The sequence below is a fragment of the Microcaecilia unicolor genome, chromosome 5 (genome assembly GCF_901765095.1).
Source record: "Microcaecilia unicolor chromosome 5, aMicUni1.1, whole genome shotgun sequence".
NCBI classification, from domain to species: Eukaryota; Metazoa; Chordata; class Amphibia; order Gymnophiona; family Siphonopidae; genus Microcaecilia; species Microcaecilia unicolor.
Window position 1 is genome coordinate 58,937,999 of NC_044035.1, and position 21,783 is coordinate 58,959,781.

A 21,783-nucleotide genomic window follows, 5' to 3' on the forward strand; every position below is an offset into this window, starting at 1 on the left:
GCAGTTAATTGGCATTATTAAATATTTGCATGCACATCTTCCTGGGCACTATTCTACAACCCTGTGTGTCCAAGTCCCCTAGCTTACAACTCAAAAAATGGCTAGGCTAGGGGTGGGTCAGGAGCATTCTAAAAAAATTATGCGTGGAGTTAAAGAATAGTGCCATTCCCACACCCAAATGGCAAGAGCTGGGCACAAGCATTTACATCAGGTTTCAGCTGGTATAAATACTGGTGGCCAATCTGGGCACAGGAATGGCCTCTAAGCGCTGGAGCGCCCCATATTGAATAGTGCTCTGTGTCAATTTTTTCTGGTGTTCAACTTTGGGCACCATTTACTGAATCCGGTCCTTAATGCACTGTTTACCATATTGTAATTTTTAGCACAAAGCTGTGTTAAGAGGCTACACCGTAATTCAGCAGTTACCACACAGTTAACCATGTAGTAAGTGCTTTTTGTGTCAGGGGTGTGGCATGGGCAGAGAGTGGAAGACATTTAGCTGTTAATGTGCTGCACTTACCATGTGCTACCTAACATGAAGTTAACGTGAATAGAATAAGCCTAAATTTCCGCCTAGTTTATAGAATATGCCGAACGCCTGTCTGCGTGACTAAATTTAGCCGCTGCCAGTTACGCCAAGTAAAACTTGGTGTAAATGCTGACACCTAAATTAGGCCCGGACTGGGTGTATTCTATAACCATGTGCAAAGATGGTTAAAGAATACACCATGACCTATCTACCTAATTTCTTACACAGTAATATGTTAAATTAGACCATACCTCTTATACTATGTTACAAAAGGTATAATCATAAACAAAGTAAGAGGTATGGTCTAATTTTACATATTACTGTGTAAGAAATTAAGGTAGATAGGTCAGTAGAATTATTTACATAACACAAACTAAAACAGGTAAGATATAATGACCAATAGTGATAATGTGATTAACATAATCAAATTAGAAGGGATCAGTATTAGTTGGTTTAGATATAGAATGGAATCAAGTCACTGAGGAGGATTTTTATTGTAAGTCTCTTTGAACAGGTGCGTCTTCAATAACTTCCGGAAGGTTGTTAAGTCATGCGTTGTTTTTATAGCATTCGGTAGTTTATTCCATGATTTGTGCAGAGGTATGTGAAGGTAGATGCGTATAGTGATTTGTATTTGAGTCCTCTACAATGGGGTAGTGGAGGTTTAAGAAGGTACGTGATGAACTTTTGATGTTTCGTGCAGGTAAGTCAATTAGGTCTGACATGTATGATGGAGCTTCTCCATGGATGATTTTAAGGGTTAAGGTGCAAACCTTGAATGCAATTTGATCTTTTAGTGGAAGCCAATGTAATTTTACCCCCACATTGTCTATATGATGACTCTATGTACAAACAATCCAATCTAAACCACTGAACAGAAAATAATTAAACCTCAGACATTTTATTTCTTCTCTTTAGAATAAGGAATGATATGTATCTTTCATATGATCATTTCCACCATGAACCTAATAAAAAGAATGAAGAAAAGCTCAAGCACTGAGCACAGATATAAGGAAACAGAGGATGGAAGAGAAGCAACATGTTAAGAGAGGCTCTATCAAGGCTTCCTCTAAACAGCTTTCCAATGTAATATACATCGTTATTTGAGGACAGTAAGATGGCATATCCATAATTTATTATATATTTTTGGATTTTTTAATCAAGATGTTATTACTCCCCTTACAAAGTTCAAGTTCAAGGTGAGTTACAGCAAGTATTTCTTTGTTTTTGTAGGGCTCACAATCTAACTTTTGCATCTGAGGCCTTCCTCAAGGTCACAAAAACTATCAGTGAATGGAACAGACTTTGAACCTGGATTTTGCTGCTTCTCAGTCCACTGCTCTAACCAGTATGTTATTAAAGTCATTTTTAAAAGTAAATAAAGCAGAATTTAGGGCAAAGCACTTGAAACTATTCGCTGTTGCCACCATACATATAATAACACACCTAAGCAAAGATTTGCTGGCACTTAAAAACAGATGTATGACCAGCAAGAATGCAGGAATCAGAGAAATTTCTTACTCTAGGTCAGACTACCCCACTGATTATTTACTATGGCACACACTTTAGTGTCATGTGTGTTTACTAACGCATTAAACAGCTGCCTGTTTGCTAACTGCAGTCATCTCTGTTTGCACACAGCAACACACTATTAGCTCCAGTCTTCTGCTGTTGGCTGTCATGCAAGTGAGTCATCAGTATGGTGCAAAATGTTTATGCAGAGTGAGCCATACCCCGTATACCTCCCCATCTCCACTTCTTGTGCTGTGCAGTGACAAGAACACATCAGGTGGACTTCTTCAGAGCTGGGATGGACAGATGCATACAGGCACCCTCACCAGTCTTGAGATCGCAGGAATAGATTTAGCCCTATACAGCTCTTAACATGAATCCCAAATTTTCAGTGGTTTCTCTGAGTTACAACCATTAAATTCAACAAGCTTCTTAAACTCTGCAGCATTTCAAAATGTCCCTAAGATATTCCATGGCAATTTTACTGCTGAAGGGTCTCCTTTAACCCCTTGGCCAGGTCCTGAGGAGTGGGACTTCTTGCAGTGCAGCATACTGGGATTCCTTCAAGTACCATCGCATCAGCTGTTGTCGGTCCAATAGCAGCAAACTGAAATGATAATAATAATATATCACCTATATTGTTTAATGTCATGATGGCCCCACTCGGGAAAAAACTGGAACAAATGGGTTTGAACCCATTCATATAGGCAGATGATGTTACCATTTACATACCTTTTAATAAAAATATCACAGATATATTGGATAAGGTTAAAAAAAACGCCTGGTCCTTCTGGAAAATTGGGCCACAATCTTCAAACTTAAACTAAACAGAGACAAAACCAAATTCCTGGTTCTATGCAGTCTGCTCAATCCCACCTCTTAACAAAATTTCACTTACCAACAAACGTATCAAATCAAAACACAACTGAAAATACTGGGAATTATCCTTGATAAGTCTAAGTGTTCGTCAGGAACATCCTTGTTTCTTTCGATTATGGGTGAAGGACGTCCAAGTGTTAGGCACATCCAAGTCTCGCCTTCGCTATGCCTCCGATACACCCCCTTGAGCTTTAGCCATCCCTGCGACGGAAAGCAGTTGGGGATGTCCAAAATCGGCTTTCGATTGTACCGATTTGGACGACCCTGGGAGAAGGATGTCCACCTTCCGATTTATGTTGAAAGATGGGCGTCCTTCTCTTTAAAAAATGAGCCCGATAGTGCAATAAAGCCACTGTTTGCAAGATTTGTAAAGGTATTTGGTAACACCTTGATATTTTTCTTTGGTCCTGCTTTTCCCTCTCTTGGTTCATTTTTTCTTTTTTTCTTTCTTGCTGCATGTTGCAACCCTTCCCTTCACTATGCTATTGACCTAACTATACAATACTGTTTGTTTGTAGAGAATATTAAAATCACACATATACAACAGATTTTTTGTTTTCTCTCCTCTAGTTATTCTTTCCAACATAACAGAAGTTAGAAAGAATTATAGAAAAGGTGTTGAGAGTCTACCTTAGGGCAAAATAACTTTCCAAAAATATAATGGTGTAGGGTGAAAAAGAGGCAAACACAACGCAAAGGTACATCTAGTTTCAAAATGTCCAGACTGTACCAAGGATTCCAGAGAAATGACCCCATGATTGCCCATGCCAGATCAGTCTAGACAAGTGTTGGGAGGAAGGCATGATAAATCTCCTACAGCTAAGTTACTGAAACTCAAGAGCTGCATATCCAGGCACCCAGAGAAGAGGTGCAATTGAGGCAAGGACACTGTCCTACCAGCATCCTCTGGAAGCTAGAGTCTAACTCTACGAGAACTCTTATTCTCTGATCAAATGGGCTAGCTGGTCCTCTGGGACTTGTCAACTGTTGTTGGTGTGGTCTGAGGTGATCATCTCTTTGACTCCTCCTGGAATTGATGTCTTAAAGACTACCTCCTTTTTGTTTTGCCTTTAAAGACTACTGTGCCTTATTAGGCCAGATCAAGAGAAAAAATACCTATCCCAAACTCTATAAGGACCTGGGCTTACAAGTATCTCAAAGCGAGTGACAGCTGACTTATTTTATTAAACACTGGAAGCCAGAAAGCTTGATTGTGGAAGGACAAAACACAGCACAGAGATATGACTTCTTTGAAATTACCCAAGGAGACTTTTGCCCCAAGACCTAAGAGATGATATCATGTGAGGCTTGAGATAAATGGAGGACTGAACCCTCAGGATTAAACCCAGGTTCCAAATAACAATCTTGCATGTTCGACTCCCTGGAGTATCCCATCTGCAAGAATAGAGAGGGAGCTTCTGTGCCTGTGTCCTAGAACTAGATTTTGCCCTCTGTGAGAGTTGTGAGTTTATCTTCACCACAATCTCTTGTAGAAGAAGAAGGCTGAAGAAATAGATCCCTTAAGAGGAAATGTGTCTCTCAAAAATTGAACTTGCAAAGGCTTCAAACTCAAACACAAATATCATATGCCATCCTCATTTCCACCTTCAAAAGTGGTATCACTCGACACTAAGGGCCCGATATTCAGCCAGTGGCAGGCAGTGCATTTGCTGTGAACTGCCAGCGTTAAACCCAGATATTCAATACCCAGCTGTATCCCGCGACCAGCATTAAATATCCAAGTTTATTTTGGCTACTAAAAAGTTGACTGGTTATGCCGACGTTCAGCGCTAACCAGTTAACTTTTTAGTGGTCAAAGATAGGCCTGCTATTTAAGAGGCCTATTTTGACAGCTCAACATAGCCAGCTAGCCACTAACCGGGATATACGAGAGATAACTGGTTATCTCCTGCTGAATATCCATGGTTAGGTGCGTAAACACTATTTAACCCGGCCAGGAGTAGGTTCCTGGCCAGCTAAATAGTTTTGAATATTGAGGGGGGGAGGGGGGTAAATATTAAAGCTACGTTGCCCTATCCTCCAACAGCCAAGGATGTAAAAAAAGAAGGGAAGGGATCTTCCAGGAAGGATCAAGGTAAAGTACCCTTCCTGATTGGCCCTTCAGAAAATAAATCAAGGCATATCACAGGTTCCCTGCAGGACATACAGAGATGACTGGATGTCAGTCCTGGTTCTACCAGAATATCCAGCCCCTTGGCTCCTTTTTCTTCCTCTGAGAACTTGCTTGCCATGGAGTTTTGCTGAGCCAATATAAGGTCCACTCATGGAAATGCCCCCCATTTGACCACAGAACCTTTTCCCAGTCCTTATGCTTCAGGGTCCCAAACATGGTTGGCTCAGAAAAGTCATGTGTGCTGATGCCAGGTCCAACTCCATCCAAGACAAAATCTGACACACTTACCAGGGCACCTGAGGGATACTACTTTCCTCAGCTTATTCCCATGAGCAAATAATGTTGTCTGGCCTGCAAAACACCTGGACTGACATCTTCCAAGCTAGACGGCAGGATTGCTGCAGTGCTAGATGGCTGACTCTGGCCTTCAGCCTAGGCTTGGACCTGTTGGTAGTCCACCAGAACTACGATCACCATTTCAGCTGCTGTCTAAGCCTATCATTTTCACCTTTATAGTGCAAATAACCCATTAAAAGGGGCTTCTGATCTATTCACTGCCATAGACAACTGTGAATGTCACCTGCTAAAGCTCCTTCCAGTCTCCCTAGAAAAGAAAATAATAGTTTTCTCACACTGAACCAGGAGAGACACACATGGATCTGAGCTCAAAGTACAGCCCAAGGTAAAATTATGTATCATACCTGATAATTTTCTTTCCATTAATCATAGCTGATCAATCCATAGACTGGTGGGGTGTGTCCATCTACCAGCAGGTGGAGATAGAGGAGCAATCCTTTGCCCTCCCTATATGTGGTCATGTGCTGCCGGAAAACTCCTCAGTATGTCGATATCAAAGCTCCATCCGCAGGACTCAGCACTTAGAGAATTACACCCACCAAAGGGACACTCTGCCCAGCTCACCACCGCCGAAACGGGGGGAGGGGAATTAACCCAGCTCATCCCCACACAAGTGGGGGAGGGGAATCCGTCCAGCTCATCTCCGCGGAGCGGGGGAGGGACACCACCCGCCGATGCGGGGGGATCTGGCTTATCCTGCAACCGCAACCGCGGGAGGAGCTGACTGAACCTTAACACCGCCGAAGCGGGAGGGGGTACAAAGCTGCCCTACAGCCACACGAAGTGGATGTGAGCGCCGGCAGAATTTAGGTCTCAATCCAGCCCCGTAAAACGGAGGGGAGAGGAATGCAGCAGCTCACTGTAACACAAAATCGTCTCAACTCCTGAAGAATCCAACTGAAAAAACTTGAACACGAAGTCCTCCTGAACAGGAACTGAAGACTAAACTTGAACCTGAAATGCAACCAGAATAAAAACAGTACAGATATCTGGGAGGGGCTATGGATTGATCAGCTATGATTAATGGAAGAAAATTATCAGGTATGATACATAATTTTACCTTCCATATCATCATGCTGATCAATCCATAGACTGGAGGGGTGTACCGAAGCAGTACTCACCCAGGGCGGGACATAGAAATCCCTGACCGCAAACACTGAAGCTCCAAACCGGGCCTCCGCCGAGCAGACACAGTCAAGCGGTAATGCCTGGAGAAGGTATGAGCCGATGCCCAAGTTGCCGCCTTGCAAATCTCTTCCAAGGAGATGGACCCGGCCTCTGCCATCGAGGCCGCCTGAGCTCTAGTGGAGTGAGCCTTCAGCCGGATAGGCGGCACCTTCTCCGCGGCCACATAAGCCGCTGCAATGGCCTTCCCTTGACCCATCTTGCCACTGTAGGCTAGCAGCCTGCAGACCCTTACGAGGACCTGCAAACAGGACAAACAGGATGATCCGACTTCCGGAAATCATGGTCACTTCCAAGTATCTGATGATGACTTGTCTCACATCTAGATATTTGAGAGCAGAGTACTCCTCTGGGTAGTCCTCCCTACGAAAGGATGGGAGACAGAGCTGCTGATTCACATGGAAGCGAGAAACAATCTTGGGCAGAAAGGAAGGCACTGTGCGAATAGACACTCCTGCCTCAGTGAACTGCAGAAAGGGCTCTCGACATGATAGCGCCTGGAGCTCGGAACTCTTCTGGCTGAAGTGATAGCCACCAAAAAGACTGCTCTCAACGTCAGGTCTTTCAGAGATGCCCTCAACAAGGGTTTCAAAAGGCGGCTTCTGCAAGGCTCTTAGCACTAGATTGAGATTCCACGCAGGTACCAATGAGTGCAGAGGAGGGCGCAGGTGATTAACTCCCTTGAGAAAGCGTACCACATCTGGCTTGCGAGGCCAGGGAAGCACCCTTCAGGCGACCCCTGAAGCAAGCCAGAGCCGCTACCTGGACTTTAAGGGAACTGAGCGACAGGCCTTTCTCCAGACCTCTTGCAGGAACGCCAACACTGAAGAAAGTGGAGCAGTGAAGGGAGAAAGAGAGCCTGCCTCACACCACAATGCAAAGGTACGCCAAACCCCGGCGTAAGCAGTAGAAGTAGAGCGCTTCCTCGCTCTCAGCATAGTGGCGATGACCTTGTCTGAGAAGCCCTTCTTCCTCAGACTGCTGCTGCCGCTCAATAGCCAGGCGTAAGACCAAAGTTGGGAGGATCCTCCTCACCACGGGACCCTGATGCAACAGGCCCCGCTCCGCTGGCAGCCGCAGAGGGCCGTCCACTGAGAGCCTGATCAAGTCCACATAGCAGGGACGTCTGGGCCAGTCCAGACCCACCAGGATTATCCAGCCCGGATGCTTTGCCCCCGGTCTAGCACCCTGCCCAACATGGCCAGGGTGGGAACACATAGAGAAGCTCCTGTGTCGGCCACTGTGGAGGAAGAGCATCTACTCCCAGAGAGCGAGGGTCCCGTCCTCTGCTGAAAAAGACGCGGCACTCTTGGCAATTGGCCGATGACGCCATCAGATCTAGGCTCGGCTGGGCCCCAGCGCTTTCGTGGATGTCCAAGAACGCCTGAGCCGATAGCGGCAACTCTCCGGGATCCCAAGGTATGGCGACTGATGAAAGTCCGCCTTGACATTCATGACACCCGCAATGTGGGCCGCCAACAGCTGTTCCAGGTTTCGCTTCCGCCCACTGGCATAGATGCTGGCCTCCTTGGCTAGAGGGGCGCTCTTGGTACCTCCCTGGCGATTGACATAGGGCCACAGCCGTGGCATTGTCCGACGGACCCGTACTGGCTTCACCGCCAGTACCGGGGAGAAAACTCCAAAAGCGCCAACCGAATGGCTCTGAGTTCCAGGAGGTTGATAGACCACTTTGCCTCTGCAGGAGACCAGAGCCCCTGCGCTGGTCCTTCCAAGCAGGGGGCTCCCCAGCCCGTCAAAGAGGCGTCCGTCATGACAACAACTCACCTCCGGGTCAAAAGAGGCATCCCTGCAGACAACTTGTCTGTCCTCAGCCACCAGCTCAGCGCCTTGCGCACCGCTAGTCCAAGGGAAGGCGCACAGCGTAATCCTCCGACACTGGAGTCCAGCGCTGCAGCAGAGAGAGTTGTAGTGGTCTCATATGAGCCCTGGCCCAGGGCACTACTTCCATCATGGCCGTCATAGAGCCCACAGCTGCACATAGTCCCAAGGCCCGAAGAGGAGATGCTACTAGGAACTGGTCCACCGAGCCTGAAGCTTGACAATTCGATTGTCCGGCAGGAACACTCTGCCCACTTGGGTGTCGAAACGAACCCCAGATATATCCAGGGACTGAGTCGGGCGCAGCTGGCTTTTCCTCCCGTTGATGATCCACCCCAGGGAGCTCAGAAGAGCAATCACCCAGTCTACAGCTCTGCCGCACTCTGCATAAGAGGGGCTCGGATCAACCAGTCGTCCAGATAAGGATGGACTTGTACTCCTTCCTTTCGTAGGAAGGTCCGCGATGACCACCATTACTTTGGAGAAGGTCCGCGGAGCAGTAGCCAACCCGAACGGGAGGGCTCTGAACTGGAAGTGTCGGCCCAGGACTGCAAAACGCAGAAAGCGTTGATAGGAGGCCAGATGAGAATATGCAGGTAAGCTTCCTTGATGTCCAAGGATGCCAGGAACTCCCCTGCCTTCACTGCCGCTATAACAGAGCGGAGAGTCTCCATTCGGAAGTGCCGAACTTTCAAGGCCCGATTGACCCCTTTGAGGTCGAGGATAGGCCGTACAGAACCTCCTTTCTTTGGTACCACAAAGTAAATGGAGTAACGTCCCTTGCCAAGCTGATCTTCTGGCACCGGAACGACCACACCCAGGCGGATCAGATTGTCCAAAGTCTGCTGCACTGCCACAGCTTTGACCGGAGACTTGCAGGGAGAGTGCACAAACCCGTCTCTTAAGGGTCGGCAGAACTCTAGCTTGTAGCCGTCTCTGATGACTTCAAGCACCCCAAGCGTCTGAAGTTACCCTGGTCCACTCGCCCAGAAACGAGGACAGGCGTCCTCCAATCTGCACTGGGCCATGGACCAGGGCCCCGTCATTGGGTACGAGACCCTGGGGGAGGACCGGAGGACGCACCTCCGGGATGGCGATCTCTGCGAAAGGAATGCTGCTTGGGGGAGAAGTTCCTCTTGAAGGAAGAGGGGGCAGAGGAGCCCGACTTGTCCGGGCGATACCAGACGGGCTTCCTGAAACCGTCCTTTGGAGGAACCGGGGCGAGCACCACTGGCCGAGCCCTGACCTCTGGTAACCTCTTGCCCTTAGACGTGCTGAGATCGGTCACAATTTGTCCAGCTCGACCCCAAGAGCAGCTTGCCTTTAAAAGGCAACTTAGCCAGGCGAGACTTAGAGGCGTGGTCAGAAGACCAATGCTTCAGCCAACGCCAAAGCCGCGCAGAGACTGTCTGAGCCATACCTTTAGCTGAGGCTCTCAAGACATCATACGGCAAGTATGCCAAATAAGCCAAGCCCGATTCCAGGGCCGGCCAATCAGCCCTCAAGGAAGGATCCGAGGGGCAAGCCCGCTGCACAATCGTCAGGCACTCCTGGCCACATAGGAGCCGCAAACTGAGGCCTGCAACTTAAAGCAGCCGCCTCGAAGGACGACCTTAAGGCCGCCTCCAATCTTCTGTCTTGGGCGTCCTTTAGGGCCGTGCCACCTTCCAATGGCAACGCGTTGTCTTAGTCACCGCAGTGATTAAAGAATCCACGGTAGGCCAAAGAAAGGCCTCCGTTCACCTTCAGGCAGAGGATAGAGGCGGGACATAGCCCTAGCCACTTTGAGGCTCGCTTCTGGACATCCCATTGAGCCGAAATCAAGGTGCGCATGGCCTCATGCACGTGAAGGTTCTAGGCGGGCGCTTCGTCCCCAGCATAATGGCAGAGCCAACCAGAGTCTGAGGAGAGATGTCCTCCGGAGAGGAAATCTTCAAAATGCTCATGGCCTGCACTAACAGGTTGGGCAAATCCTCTGAGCGAAAGATCCGCGCTGCAGAGGGGTCATCCGCTCCATCCGAGCGGGAACCGTCTCCTCCAAGGAATCCCCAAAGGACCGTTGGAAGAACTCAGATACGCTGCCCTCATCTACATCAGAGGAGACAGAGTCCTCTAGGGCCTGGAAATCCACCCGAGGGCGTTTGCTTCCGGAGGCCTCAACCCCTTTATCAGACAGGGGGGGCAGGGGGCAAGCGTTTTGCATAAGAAAAGCCTGATGCAGCAGCAAAATGAACTCAGGGAGAATCCCCCCGAACTGTGCACTTCTGCAGCTGGGCCACGGCCCTAGACGCACCCTCAACCGGTGCTCGCAAGAGCGGGGAGAAACGTGCTGCGCATCCAAAATGGCGTCCGGCGCGAACTCCGAGAAGGAGCCGCACGGGAAGAAAGGCGCTTAACTTTGGTCCGCTTTCTTACCGTCGCCCGAATCAAGGGCGACCATAGTATTAACGTCTCCCAACTCGAGGGCGGCCCAAGAAGAAAGCCGTCCGAGCAGAGTGGCCGGCCAACATGGAGTGGGCGAGCAGCGGGGAGGGGCGCTTATGGCGGGAAAAAACCGTCGCACCGGAGGAAGAACCGGGACACTGACCAGACTCCAAATTGATGCTCAACAAAGGCAATTCAGGCTTTGAACCCCCGCATCCTCGCTAGACGCACCACATGCAGACCGGGGAGCGAATCTTCGCGCCCCTCGCCCTCCGACGCCATAGGCCACGTGGAGGACCGAACGGGGAACCCCCTGCCCGCTATAAAAAGGTAAAATTACCTGCTTCTCGCTCTGAGCTGTAACAAACTGGTGTCCCAGTGAGCAGCTGCAATAAACGCTGAAATAAACGTTGAAATAAACGCCCTTAAAGGACGTCCAAATTTTTTTTTTTTTTAAACGGAGCCAGCGGGAGGGGGGAGAAAAGGAGGGACCTGGCACCACCAGGTTTGCACTTGCTCAACAAGAGCCCTCAACCTCAGGTACTCAACAAAACCTAAAAATTAGGCTTGGAGACCTAGCCAGAGCTGCTGCTGTGTGTGACCACCACCTGCTGAGATAGAGAACATACTGAGGAGTTTCCGGCAGCACATGACCACATATAGGGAGGCAAAAGGATTGCTCTCTATCTCCACCTGCTGGTAGATGGACACAACCACCAGTCTATGGATTGATCAGCATGATGATATGGAAAGGCAGACTCTCATGGAGCCTAGGATCTGCAGAAAGAACCAGTCTCAGGAAGGAATGGACACTGGTAGTGAGGTCTTGAGTCCCTGATGTCCAAGGCCACAGGACCACATTTTTCTTAGGAAACAAGAAGGCTCCTTTATGCTCCAAAAACTAGGAAGGACAAAATTGTTTTCATGATAATCATCAGTGCAGGGGTTGCACACTTGCAGAACACTGGCTACTGTCGAGCTCTCCTGTGTGGTCTTATCAGACTTTTGAGTGTAATACCCCTTGACTGACTGGTAAATGGGGCCATGTTTAGCCCAAGGGGAGAGAGCCAGAAGCTGTCGGTGAGGGATCCACGATACTGAATCTAGTAAGATCTGGTAGTAACCCTCAAAGGGAATGTCACTGTCTATCCATGCAGGGAGGTACATTAGAAGAGGCCTGTCATTCTGCATGGGGACTCCAATAACAGGTAGACTCAGAGCCCTCTTTTGAGGAGGTGAAGGCAGCACCAGCCTCCTATAATAGGAATGAAGCCATCTTTGAGCTGTTTTTCTCTGGGTCTGTCTGGACTAGTCTGGCATGGATGATAAGGAACTACAAAATCAAATTGACACACCAGCCACCAAACTTTACCTTCACCTGGTTGATCAGGTCACCCGACAGCTTCTGAATATGCTCAAGACAAAACTTGACTCCAGATGGGCTGAAAAACACGACACTTTCTGGAATTCCCACCTCCATGAAACAATAAATAAAAAGAAAATACACTATTTTTGGCTCAATTTATTATCGTTTGATTTTAGACAGATTACAATTTAAATTGTATTAGTAAGCTCTGAATAAAAAGCACACTATAAAAACAAAGTGGCAATTATTATGACAACTGAGAAAGTAGAACTGCCAAGCTCTCTCTAGCCACTACAAATCAAAGTTCAGCTGTCAGGAATACAGCTGTTCAATTTGCAGCTGAGTGTATAGATATTATCACATGATCCAAAAAAGTAAATAATACAGGAAACAAAGCTCCAGCTCTCCCCTTCCATCTCCCTGATGCTCGATCATATGTACAAGTACTAATGATGGCAGTGGATTTGCAAAGCATGCTCAGAAAATGTCTAGCGCATCCTTATGGAAGGCCAGAACTTCCAATGAGCAGGTAAGATGACACAGATGTACTTATATCAGGAATACCGTTCAAAAGCCTGCATTTGTTAGAAGATGAATTTTTTGGGGTAATGGGAGAGGTGGCAGGGGCAATAATGGGGGTTTGCAGCAGGTTTATACTCCTGCTTTGGCAAAGGTCATATCTTCATGCCCCCAGTGGGTCTGGATGGAATTTGTAGTTGAACACTATCTGCTGCATTTTACTCCGATAGACCCTAAGCAGAGAGCTGCGCTGTTAGTAAATGAGTCCTTAAGCCTGTGTTTTAAATTATTCTTGGGGGGGGGGGGGGGGGGGGATTTCAACCTTTATTATTACACAATTTATATTCCTATAAACTTCACCAGAAATCACTGAGAGCCATGTTTACTAAGCAGCACTAGTGTTATTAGAACGTGCTAAACACTAGAATCGCTCATATGGGCCACTTAGCATTTAGCATGTGCTAAAAATGCTAATATGCCCTTAGTACTGCTTAGTAAACAGGGTCCTGAGTATTAAAATCAGTGGCGTTCCTAGGGGGGCGGACACCCGGGGTGGCGCCCCCGCCCCCCGGGTGCAGCGCCCCCACCTCCAGATTCAGCCATGGACCCCCCAGCGGTGAAAGACAACCCCCACCCCACGAGAGAGGCCCCCCCAGGGGTCATGCCGCGGGGGGGGGGGCTGCAGCGCGCACCTGCTGGACGTTACTAACTTTGCCTCATTCGCTGCAAGCTCCTTCTGCCCCGGAAACAGGATAGTAACCTGTTCCAGGGCAGAGGGAGCTGCAGGCGAACGAGAGAAGAAGTTAGCGAACTCTCGCAGCAGGCGCATGCCACGGCACCCCCCAGCGGCATGCACCCGGGGCGGACCGCCCCCACCGCCCCCACCGCCCCCCCCTTGGTACGCCACTGTTTAAAATTCATATTTACCCAGAGAACCCTCAATTCCCTCTCCCTAATGAAAAAATTACTCTCGTCAATAACAAGAATCTCTTCCCTGATTCTCCCATATACTATCCTATCCATTTATTATTTCTAAAAACTTGACACTCCACTTTATGTAACTACATGATTTTTTTTCATGCAATATTGTAAGCCACCTTGGGCAAGGTAACAGAAATATGATAACTACTGTGAAGATTCTCAACTTCAGATACCAGGCCCACAAGAAATTGTCCTCAGTTCATGGTTCAGATTTTGCACTTAGATCTGAGCGATACTCCACTTTATTTGGTTTGAAGAGAAACCAAAGTTAAGAGGGAGAAGCCAAAGCTATTGGGAATAATATAGAATCAGTCCAATTCATGTCTGTTTTAATGGAGTTCTTTCCCACAAATTATTTTTTTGTAAATCACTCTGACTTGTTTTTGAAAAATGGGTTGTGTATGAAAAGTTTTCAACTATTCTACCCAGCTGGAGTTATGCTGAATTCTGCTCAGACCAAATCTAAGCAGGCTCTCCCAGTGATCCGACCACACATGCAAACTTGATTCTTGAGACCAATAAAGACCTCTGATAAAATTACCATTGAATACAAGGCTCCATCAGCATTCTACAAATTAATTTGTAACCTGCCAAATTTTTAACTATGTACTAAGTAATGCAAGGGTTTTGTCTCAATTTCTCTTCCTCTCACTCTCATTCATTGGTGGGTCACTGCACCCTAGAGCAACATGTGTCAAAAAATTTAAATTAAAAAAGCTCCCAGTTACATTTCTGAATTGATGTGTGTCGGGATGACACCAGCAAAATATGTAAAACTTTCATTTTATAAGCTAAACAAATGGAATAGTCTAGCTACCACTAGAGAACAAAAACAGTTTGGTAACTCAAGATATGAACTGCTAGTGTATAAATGTTTTAATTCAAATAAGCTTATCATTACCCTTTGAATATATATATAATTGTACTCATGTACTCTACTCTACAAAGGCAGTGCATGCTTACAAAGTTCCTTTCCAAAAGAGCTGACAAGGCAAGAAAGAACACAGAGAGGTTAAGTGACTTGCTCAAAGTCAGGTTAATAGCAGGTACAGGGAGTTTAACTATAGTTTCAGGTCCCAGGTTCTGACCTCTCTCGTACACTACCAGCTGAGAATGCTCAGTCAGTCCCACTACTTGGTTTTCATTCTCTTTTTTAAACAAATAATTGAAAAATATGCAATGCCTCTTTCAGAGTGGAGTAGCCTAATGGTTAGTGTAGTGGGCTTTGATCCTGGTGACCTGGATTTGATTCCCATTGCAGCTCCTTGTGACCTTGGGCAAGTCACTTAACCCTCTATCACCCCAGGTACAAAAATTTACTCCCCCTGTTTACTAAGCTGCCGTGCACACTAATACCGTGTGGCTTAGTAAACAAGGGGGTTAGATTGTGAGCCTTCTAGGGACAGAGAACATACCTGCATATAATGTATGTGTATAGTAGTGCTATAGAAATGATTTATTATTAGCAGAAATATATCTGTAAAAATGTACCTGTGAAAAATAATTGCTCAAGAATTTCTGATTCTGGGATGCTGAGCTGTTTGATAAACAGTGAGGTTTTCCATAGAAATGTCTACAATTGCAAAAAAAAAAAAAAAAAGTTATTTAAAATCTACATTAAAAGGAGGACTCTGATGGTTTGAATTCTCTCCTGCAGGTGCAGAATTGCAGAACAGACCTAAGTCTGCAGGTTCTAAATGCCTATCTATCTTAGCTTCTAGGATATTGTTGTCAGCATGGGAATCCACACCTAATTAATAGGAATGTGCATTCATTAGTGTGTATACATTTCATTTGTGTGCCATAAAATTTAGGGAGTCTTTTACTAAAATGTGCTAATGTTTTTAGCTCACACTAGAAATCAGCTGGCTTTAAATGTTGAGACGCCCATATTATTCCTGATTTCTAGCATGAGCTAAAAACGCTAGCGCACCTTAGTAAGAGATCTCCTTACTGTGTATTTTTTTTTATTAAGGTGGCTGTGAGACCAACCAAAAAGAATGTCCAAAATCAGGGAAAAAAAGCCAAATGAACTGAAAACCAACCCAAAATGTTTGCTCTGTGCACATCCCTACTAATTAATAATCGGTTTTCTACTATCTATGCAATTAGTCACATTAAGTTCTTGTTTTTTAAAATTATATTTTATTAATGGCAGACATTTTCTCTTCCTATTTACTGCCTGGTAGTTTCCTATTGCTCTGGTTCCAGTAGTTATTTTCATGTACCATCAGCCTTCATCTGCAACCAACCAGTTTTTTTTTTTTACATAACAGATGATGGCAGATAAAGACCTGCATGGTCCATCCAGTCTGTCCAACAAGATAAACTCATACTTTATCCTGATCTGTCTCCGCCACTTCCAGGGCATAAAGCGTAGAAATGTGCCCAGCACTGGCCTTGTTCTCCAACCACTGAAATTGTCATCAAAGCCCCACTCCAGTCCATCCAAATCTGTCCAGACACGATCAGGGCACAGACCATAGAAGTCTGCCCAGCACTGGCTTTGCTTCTCAATTACTGGTGTGGCAGACTAGATGGACCGTGCAGGTCTTTTTCTGCTGTCATCTACTATGTTATGTTAATCACCGCTAAGCTTGTTTGGTTCCATGCCTTCCATACACGAACACATTTTTAAATTGTTACCGTTTTCATCTCCACCACCACTTGCCGGGGGATGGGGAGGGGGGGGGGGGGGGAGGGCAGATTTCCAGGCACCTACCACCCTCTCTGTGAAAAAGTACTTCCTGACATTATTCCTGAGTCAGCCCCCCTGCAACCTCAATTCATGTCCTCTAGTTCTACCACCTTCCTGTCTCTGGAAAAGGTTTGTTTGTAGATTAACATATTTCAAATATTTGAATATCACCCCGTCTCGCCTTTTATGTATGGTATACACTCTCAGGTCATCCTCATCCAGTCTCTCCTCATACGCCTTGTGGCACAAACCCCATACCATTTTCTCGGTTATTTACTTCCCCTCTCCATCCTGGCTACAACAATAGTCCTTGGCCATAAGCATGTGCCAAGGCTCCCTTCAGACCCTGATAGGGGTCTGAAGGGAGGTGGAGGAGATGAAACGGTAACAGAATTCAAAAATGCGTGGGATAAACATAAAGGAATCCTGTTCAGAAGGAATGGATCCTCAGAAGCTTAGCGGAGATTGGGTGGCAGAGCCAGTGGTGGGAGGCGGGCTAGTGCTGGGCAGACTTCTACAGTCTGTGCCCTGAAAATGGCAGATACAAATCAAGGTCAGGTACATACATAAAGTAGCACATTGAGTTTATCTGTTGGGCAGACTGGATGGACCGTACAGGTCTTTCTCTGCCGTCATCTACTATTGTTACTATGGATAACAGGGTTAACAATTAGGTCTCTCTCTCTCGTCCTTCTTGGGAGCTATGGATGCTGCCTCTGCTGCTAAAGAATCAGGAGACAGGTCTGTTGGGTCCTTCTTTTTTAGCTTTGTAACATCTGTTGGACTACAGAATAAATTGGACATCTTGAAGGTTTGGCCTTTTTTTCCTGCTCCACCAAAGATTAGCCTTATGCCAAAAACAGCACATTAGTAAAAATCTTAAACCTTCGCCAGGACAAAGATCAGAGCTTGGTTCAAGGAAGAAAATTGCCCTCCTGAGTTTCCCTGTCATCCTTGCTCAGTTACTCAATTGGAGGCAATTCTATAAATTGGTGCTCCATTTAGGTACACTGATGCTGACACTGTGCCAATTCTATACGGAATACAACCTAAGGGCAGCAATAGTGCATCTAAGTTAGGCACAATCATTCATGCAATGTCAATGGAAGGTGTTAATGGGCGCGCCTACATGTGCCAAGAACACGTCATTGAAGACTACGCCATGGCCCACCCACATATACGCCCCCCCTTGTGTTACGTACTATAGCACTTAGACATCACCTTCTAAGCAATAGTTGCCTAGGAAGGTCGCCGAGAGGGGGAGCAGGGGGGACAAAATTCCCTGGGCCTGCCAAGGGTGGCCCCGGCAGTCCCCAGTCATCACCCGTCCGCCCTTGGCTCCGTTGACAGCCCCCCTCCGTCACCACCGGGTCCCCTGCATTCAAATTACAGCGCCTCACCTCCATGTGAAGCGCAGTGGCAGATCGCCTCCCTTCGGGCCTTCCCCTCCCTTTGTCCCACCCTCGTCTGATGTTAACTTCCTGTTTTCCGCACGAGGGCAGGACATGGGGAGGGAAGGCCCCAAGGGAGGCGATCTGCCGCTGCTGTGCTTTCACACGGTGAGGTGCTGTGATTTGAATGCAGGGGGCCCAGCCGATGGCGGACAGAGGGCTGTCGATAGGGCCGGGGGTGGGTGGGTGGAGACTGGGGACTGCGGCGCGGCGATCTCGGGGGGGGGGGGGGGGCCTGGGAGCAGCCTTGCCCTGGGGCCCGGCCCAATCTTTCAGCAGCCCTGGCGCCTACAGCACATTTGTAACTAGCAATTATTGGTGTCTATGACACATGTAAGTGGCACATGCTTCTAGCTGCCAATTTATACACTTACCTCCTAGAAATCTTTCCTTGTTATTCTGTTATTGACATGCAAAAACCGGGCTGTGTTTCTGTCACATATTCAACAACAAAGCCCAACCACTCAAGGAGAAAATTGCTAAAGAAGTTTTATTCATCTAGGACAAACTAACACAGCACATTTTGTTAGATTTTTCTGCCCATCACCAATGGCCAACCCTTTCTGTAATCAGGAGCTTAACTCCATGATACGTGTAAGACAAAAGATTATAGGTCAGATTAGGGTGTGGCAACCTCGGTCCTTGAGGGCCACAACCCAATTAGGTTTTTCGGGATTTCCCCAATGGATATGCATGAGATTTGTTTTACCTGTCTTATCTAGATTGTAAGCTCTTTGAGCAGGGACTGTCTTTTGGGTATGGTGTACAGCGCTGCATTTGCCTTGTAGCGCTATAGAAATGATAAATAGTAGTAGATCTATTTGCATGCACTGTCTCCATTGTTTGCAAATAGATCTCATGCATATCCATTAGGGAAATCTCAACAACCCAACTGGGTTGCGGCCTTCATGGACTGAGGTTTGCCCACCCTTGGGTTACATCTTCTCAGCCATGTGGCAGCTGTAACTCTCAAAAAGTATTCATGGCAAGCATGTTGAGTAAGCAGGACACGCAAATGCTGAAAAGAAATAATCCTGTAATGATTCTGCCTCATGGAGTCTTACAGGGAACAATGTCAAAGCAAGTATTTGGACAAAAGAAGTCCTACTCCTGCTCGGAGCCAGGAAAGGTCATGTTTATTCTGACCTTTCTTTATTTTGTTCCAATTCTCTAATTGCAATATGAAGCAGCAAATTAAATAATGAAAGAAAACCAAAAGCAACCAACTCTTTTCCTTAAGTATTTTCGGAAGCACTTCTCTTTTGAGGGCACCACAAGGAAAAAGAAGAGGCAAAGAGCCTGATGTTCTCCTACAAAACAAACAAAACGTCAAAGCATTATCACAAATTTTTTTAATAAATGATCACTGATTGCCAAAAAGCATCATGGGCTCTCTGGCCCACCTTGTTTCTAGTAGAGCTGCACGTTAATCACGTAGTCTAATAGCGCTATAAAAATGATAAGTAGCAGTAGTAGTTAATACGTTATTAATCACGAATAAGAAAATTTAACAGTGATTAATAAATAATCGTGTGCTGCCCGGCATCACTCACTCGTTCCCTCCCCTCCTGGAACTTCCCAATACCTGTCTCTCTTCCGCTCCCATACATTCCCCCTCCAGTACCTTTCAGGCCTTTCTCTCTAATCCAGCCTGCCCCTTCTGATACTTCCTGTTTGCAGAAGGGGCGGCCGGGTCAGAGGGAAAAGCCCAGTGCAGGCCACAGGCAGCCTTTCCATACGGTTGCTGCTGGTCTGCAGGCCCGAAATCTTGCAGTTTCGAAAGGTACTGGGTGGTACAGGTGTGTGGGAGCAGGGGGAGGGTAGAAGGAATTAGGGAGAGGAAGACTCACGGTCAGGTCCGGGAGGGAAGGCCAGGCCGAAGAAATTTTGTGGGTACCAGGGGGGGGGGGGGGGGGGGGGAGGAGGAGGGAGAGGGAGACCAGTGGTCAGGTCCAGCAGAGGGGAGGCCGAAGACTTCTACAGGAGTGGGGGAAGAGGGAGACCTGTGGAGGGGAAGCTGAAGACTTCTGTGGGTTTGGGCGGGAGAGGGAGACCCATGGCAGGGGAGGCTGAAGACTTTTGCAGGTGTGGCGCGGGAGGGGAGGAGGGAATGGGAGACCTGTGGTTCAGGTCCATGAGGGGGAAGCCGACAAACTCTGGGGTGAAGGGGGAGGGAGGGAGGGAGGGAGGGAGAGCGAGCTAAAGGTGGGTACATGGGGGAGGGGAGGCTCGAGAGAGCCATGAGGGGGGGTTTGAGAGAGCTTGTGAGGGGAGGGGGCTAGAGAGAGCTGGGGAAGAGGAAGGGAGAGTTGCCAGACCTTGGGAGAGGGAAGGAAGAGATGTGGACACAAGCAAATTGAGGGTTAGAGGAGGATGGCGGACAGAGGGAGGATATTGGGCTCAGAGGGAGGGAGGAATAGAGAGAGAAAAATAATGGACCTTGGGTTGGAGAGACAGAAGAAAGAGAGAAGTGTTGGACAGAGGAACTGGCGAGAGGGGGGGCTGAGAAAGCCAGGGGAGGGGGAAGGGAGATATGCCAGGACCTTGGGGGGAATTGAGGAGAGAACCACAGACAGGGCTAAAGGGGAAGAAGAGATGCGGGGAGAGAAGCCAAACTGAGGAGAGGAGGATGGAGAGAGAGAGAGAGAGATTGGGCTCAGAGGGAGGGAGGGAGGATAGAGAGAAAGATAAGGACCTGAGGTGGAGAGACGGAAGAAGAGAGAAGTGTTGGACGGAAAGGACATGGGAGAGAGGGAAGACAGAGAGAGGATAGCTGGACTTGAAGGAGGGTCAATGGAGGAAGAAGAGAGAGGGAGAGATGTTGGGCTCAAAGAGAGTGAGAGAGGGAGGGAGGGGAGGAGATAGAGGGACATGTGGTGGGGTAGCTGAAGCCCCGCCAGCCAAAGAATCCACTAAGTCACCCCCCTTCCTCTTTGAATTGCCTCTTTTTCCTCTTTAAACAATTGTCTGCTATGCCCTCATTTACCCTCTCTGAAGTACCCTACAGCCTCATTTCTATCCTCTGTGCTCTCCTCTGGCCCTCTCTCATTACCCTCTTGCTCCCTCTTTAAAACCCCCTTCCTTTCCCCATACTCTTAAGCTCTATCTCTTTCTCACTGTGTGGTTATCTCTGAATGCCTATGCCTGTATGTCCTTTCTGGTACTGTGTGTTGGTGATGCTTATGGTTAGCATAGAGTGCAGGCAACAAGTGGCTCCTTGGTGCTCTGGCTTGGAAGAGAGAGTAGGGGAACAGAGGAGGAGATAAACAGGCCCAGAACACACTTCCTGGATTAGACAAGGAACAATGCTATGTGCAGTTTCAGATTTGATAAGGAGACAATAGTTCACTTGTGCAACCAGCGTGAAGCAGACCTGAATCTCTCTGCATAGAGGGACTATGCCCTGCTAGTGAACCTGAAGTCACCCCAGCCCTATCATTTCTCACCACTTCATCCTTCCAGATACCCCTTGGGGCCACAGCAGCATTAGCCAGGCAGTCACTCCTGTTGCACAGCTCAGTTCTAGAGCTCTTTCTCCTCATATATCCTGTTCCTTGTGGAAGAGCAGTAGCAACAATGAAACAATGACAACTTCTAGACCTGGTACACTTCCCTTCTGTGCTTTGGGGGGGTAATTGATTATACACAATACAGCCATCAGGCCACTGTGGGCATTGCAGAATACCTGAACATGCAGGTGGGTCGTAGGTGCCACCAGCATAGACTAATGTGTTGGCCTGCTACTCAATGCTTAAGCCACAATGCCTAAATTCTGTCACAATTGGGCCTATATGACTCTCTTTGAGACTGGGTGGGATCACCGGGAGACAGCTTCTAGATGAGAACACACCATCAACCCCACAATCTCTACTGACTAACCTTTCCTTCCACCCAGAAACATCTCTGAAT

The 21,783-nt window shown here is 47.4% G+C and overlaps 1 protein-coding gene across 1 annotated transcript in view; it reads right to left on the bottom strand.

The window, feature by feature from the left end:
* Positions 1-1,408: 1,408 nt before the first annotated feature.
* Positions 1,409-21,783, bottom strand: part of UROS (uroporphyrinogen III synthase) — a 47,026-nt gene continuing 26,651 nt past the window's right edge. Inside the window, 5 exon segments of the mRNA XM_030202948.1 lie at positions 1,409-2,648; positions 12,232-12,333; positions 15,217-15,248; positions 15,251-15,298; positions 19,102-19,181. Coding sequence (XP_030058808.1) covers positions 2,523-2,648; positions 12,232-12,333; positions 15,217-15,248; positions 15,251-15,298; positions 19,102-19,181 — 388 coding nt within the window. The 3' untranslated portion in view covers positions 1,409-2,522.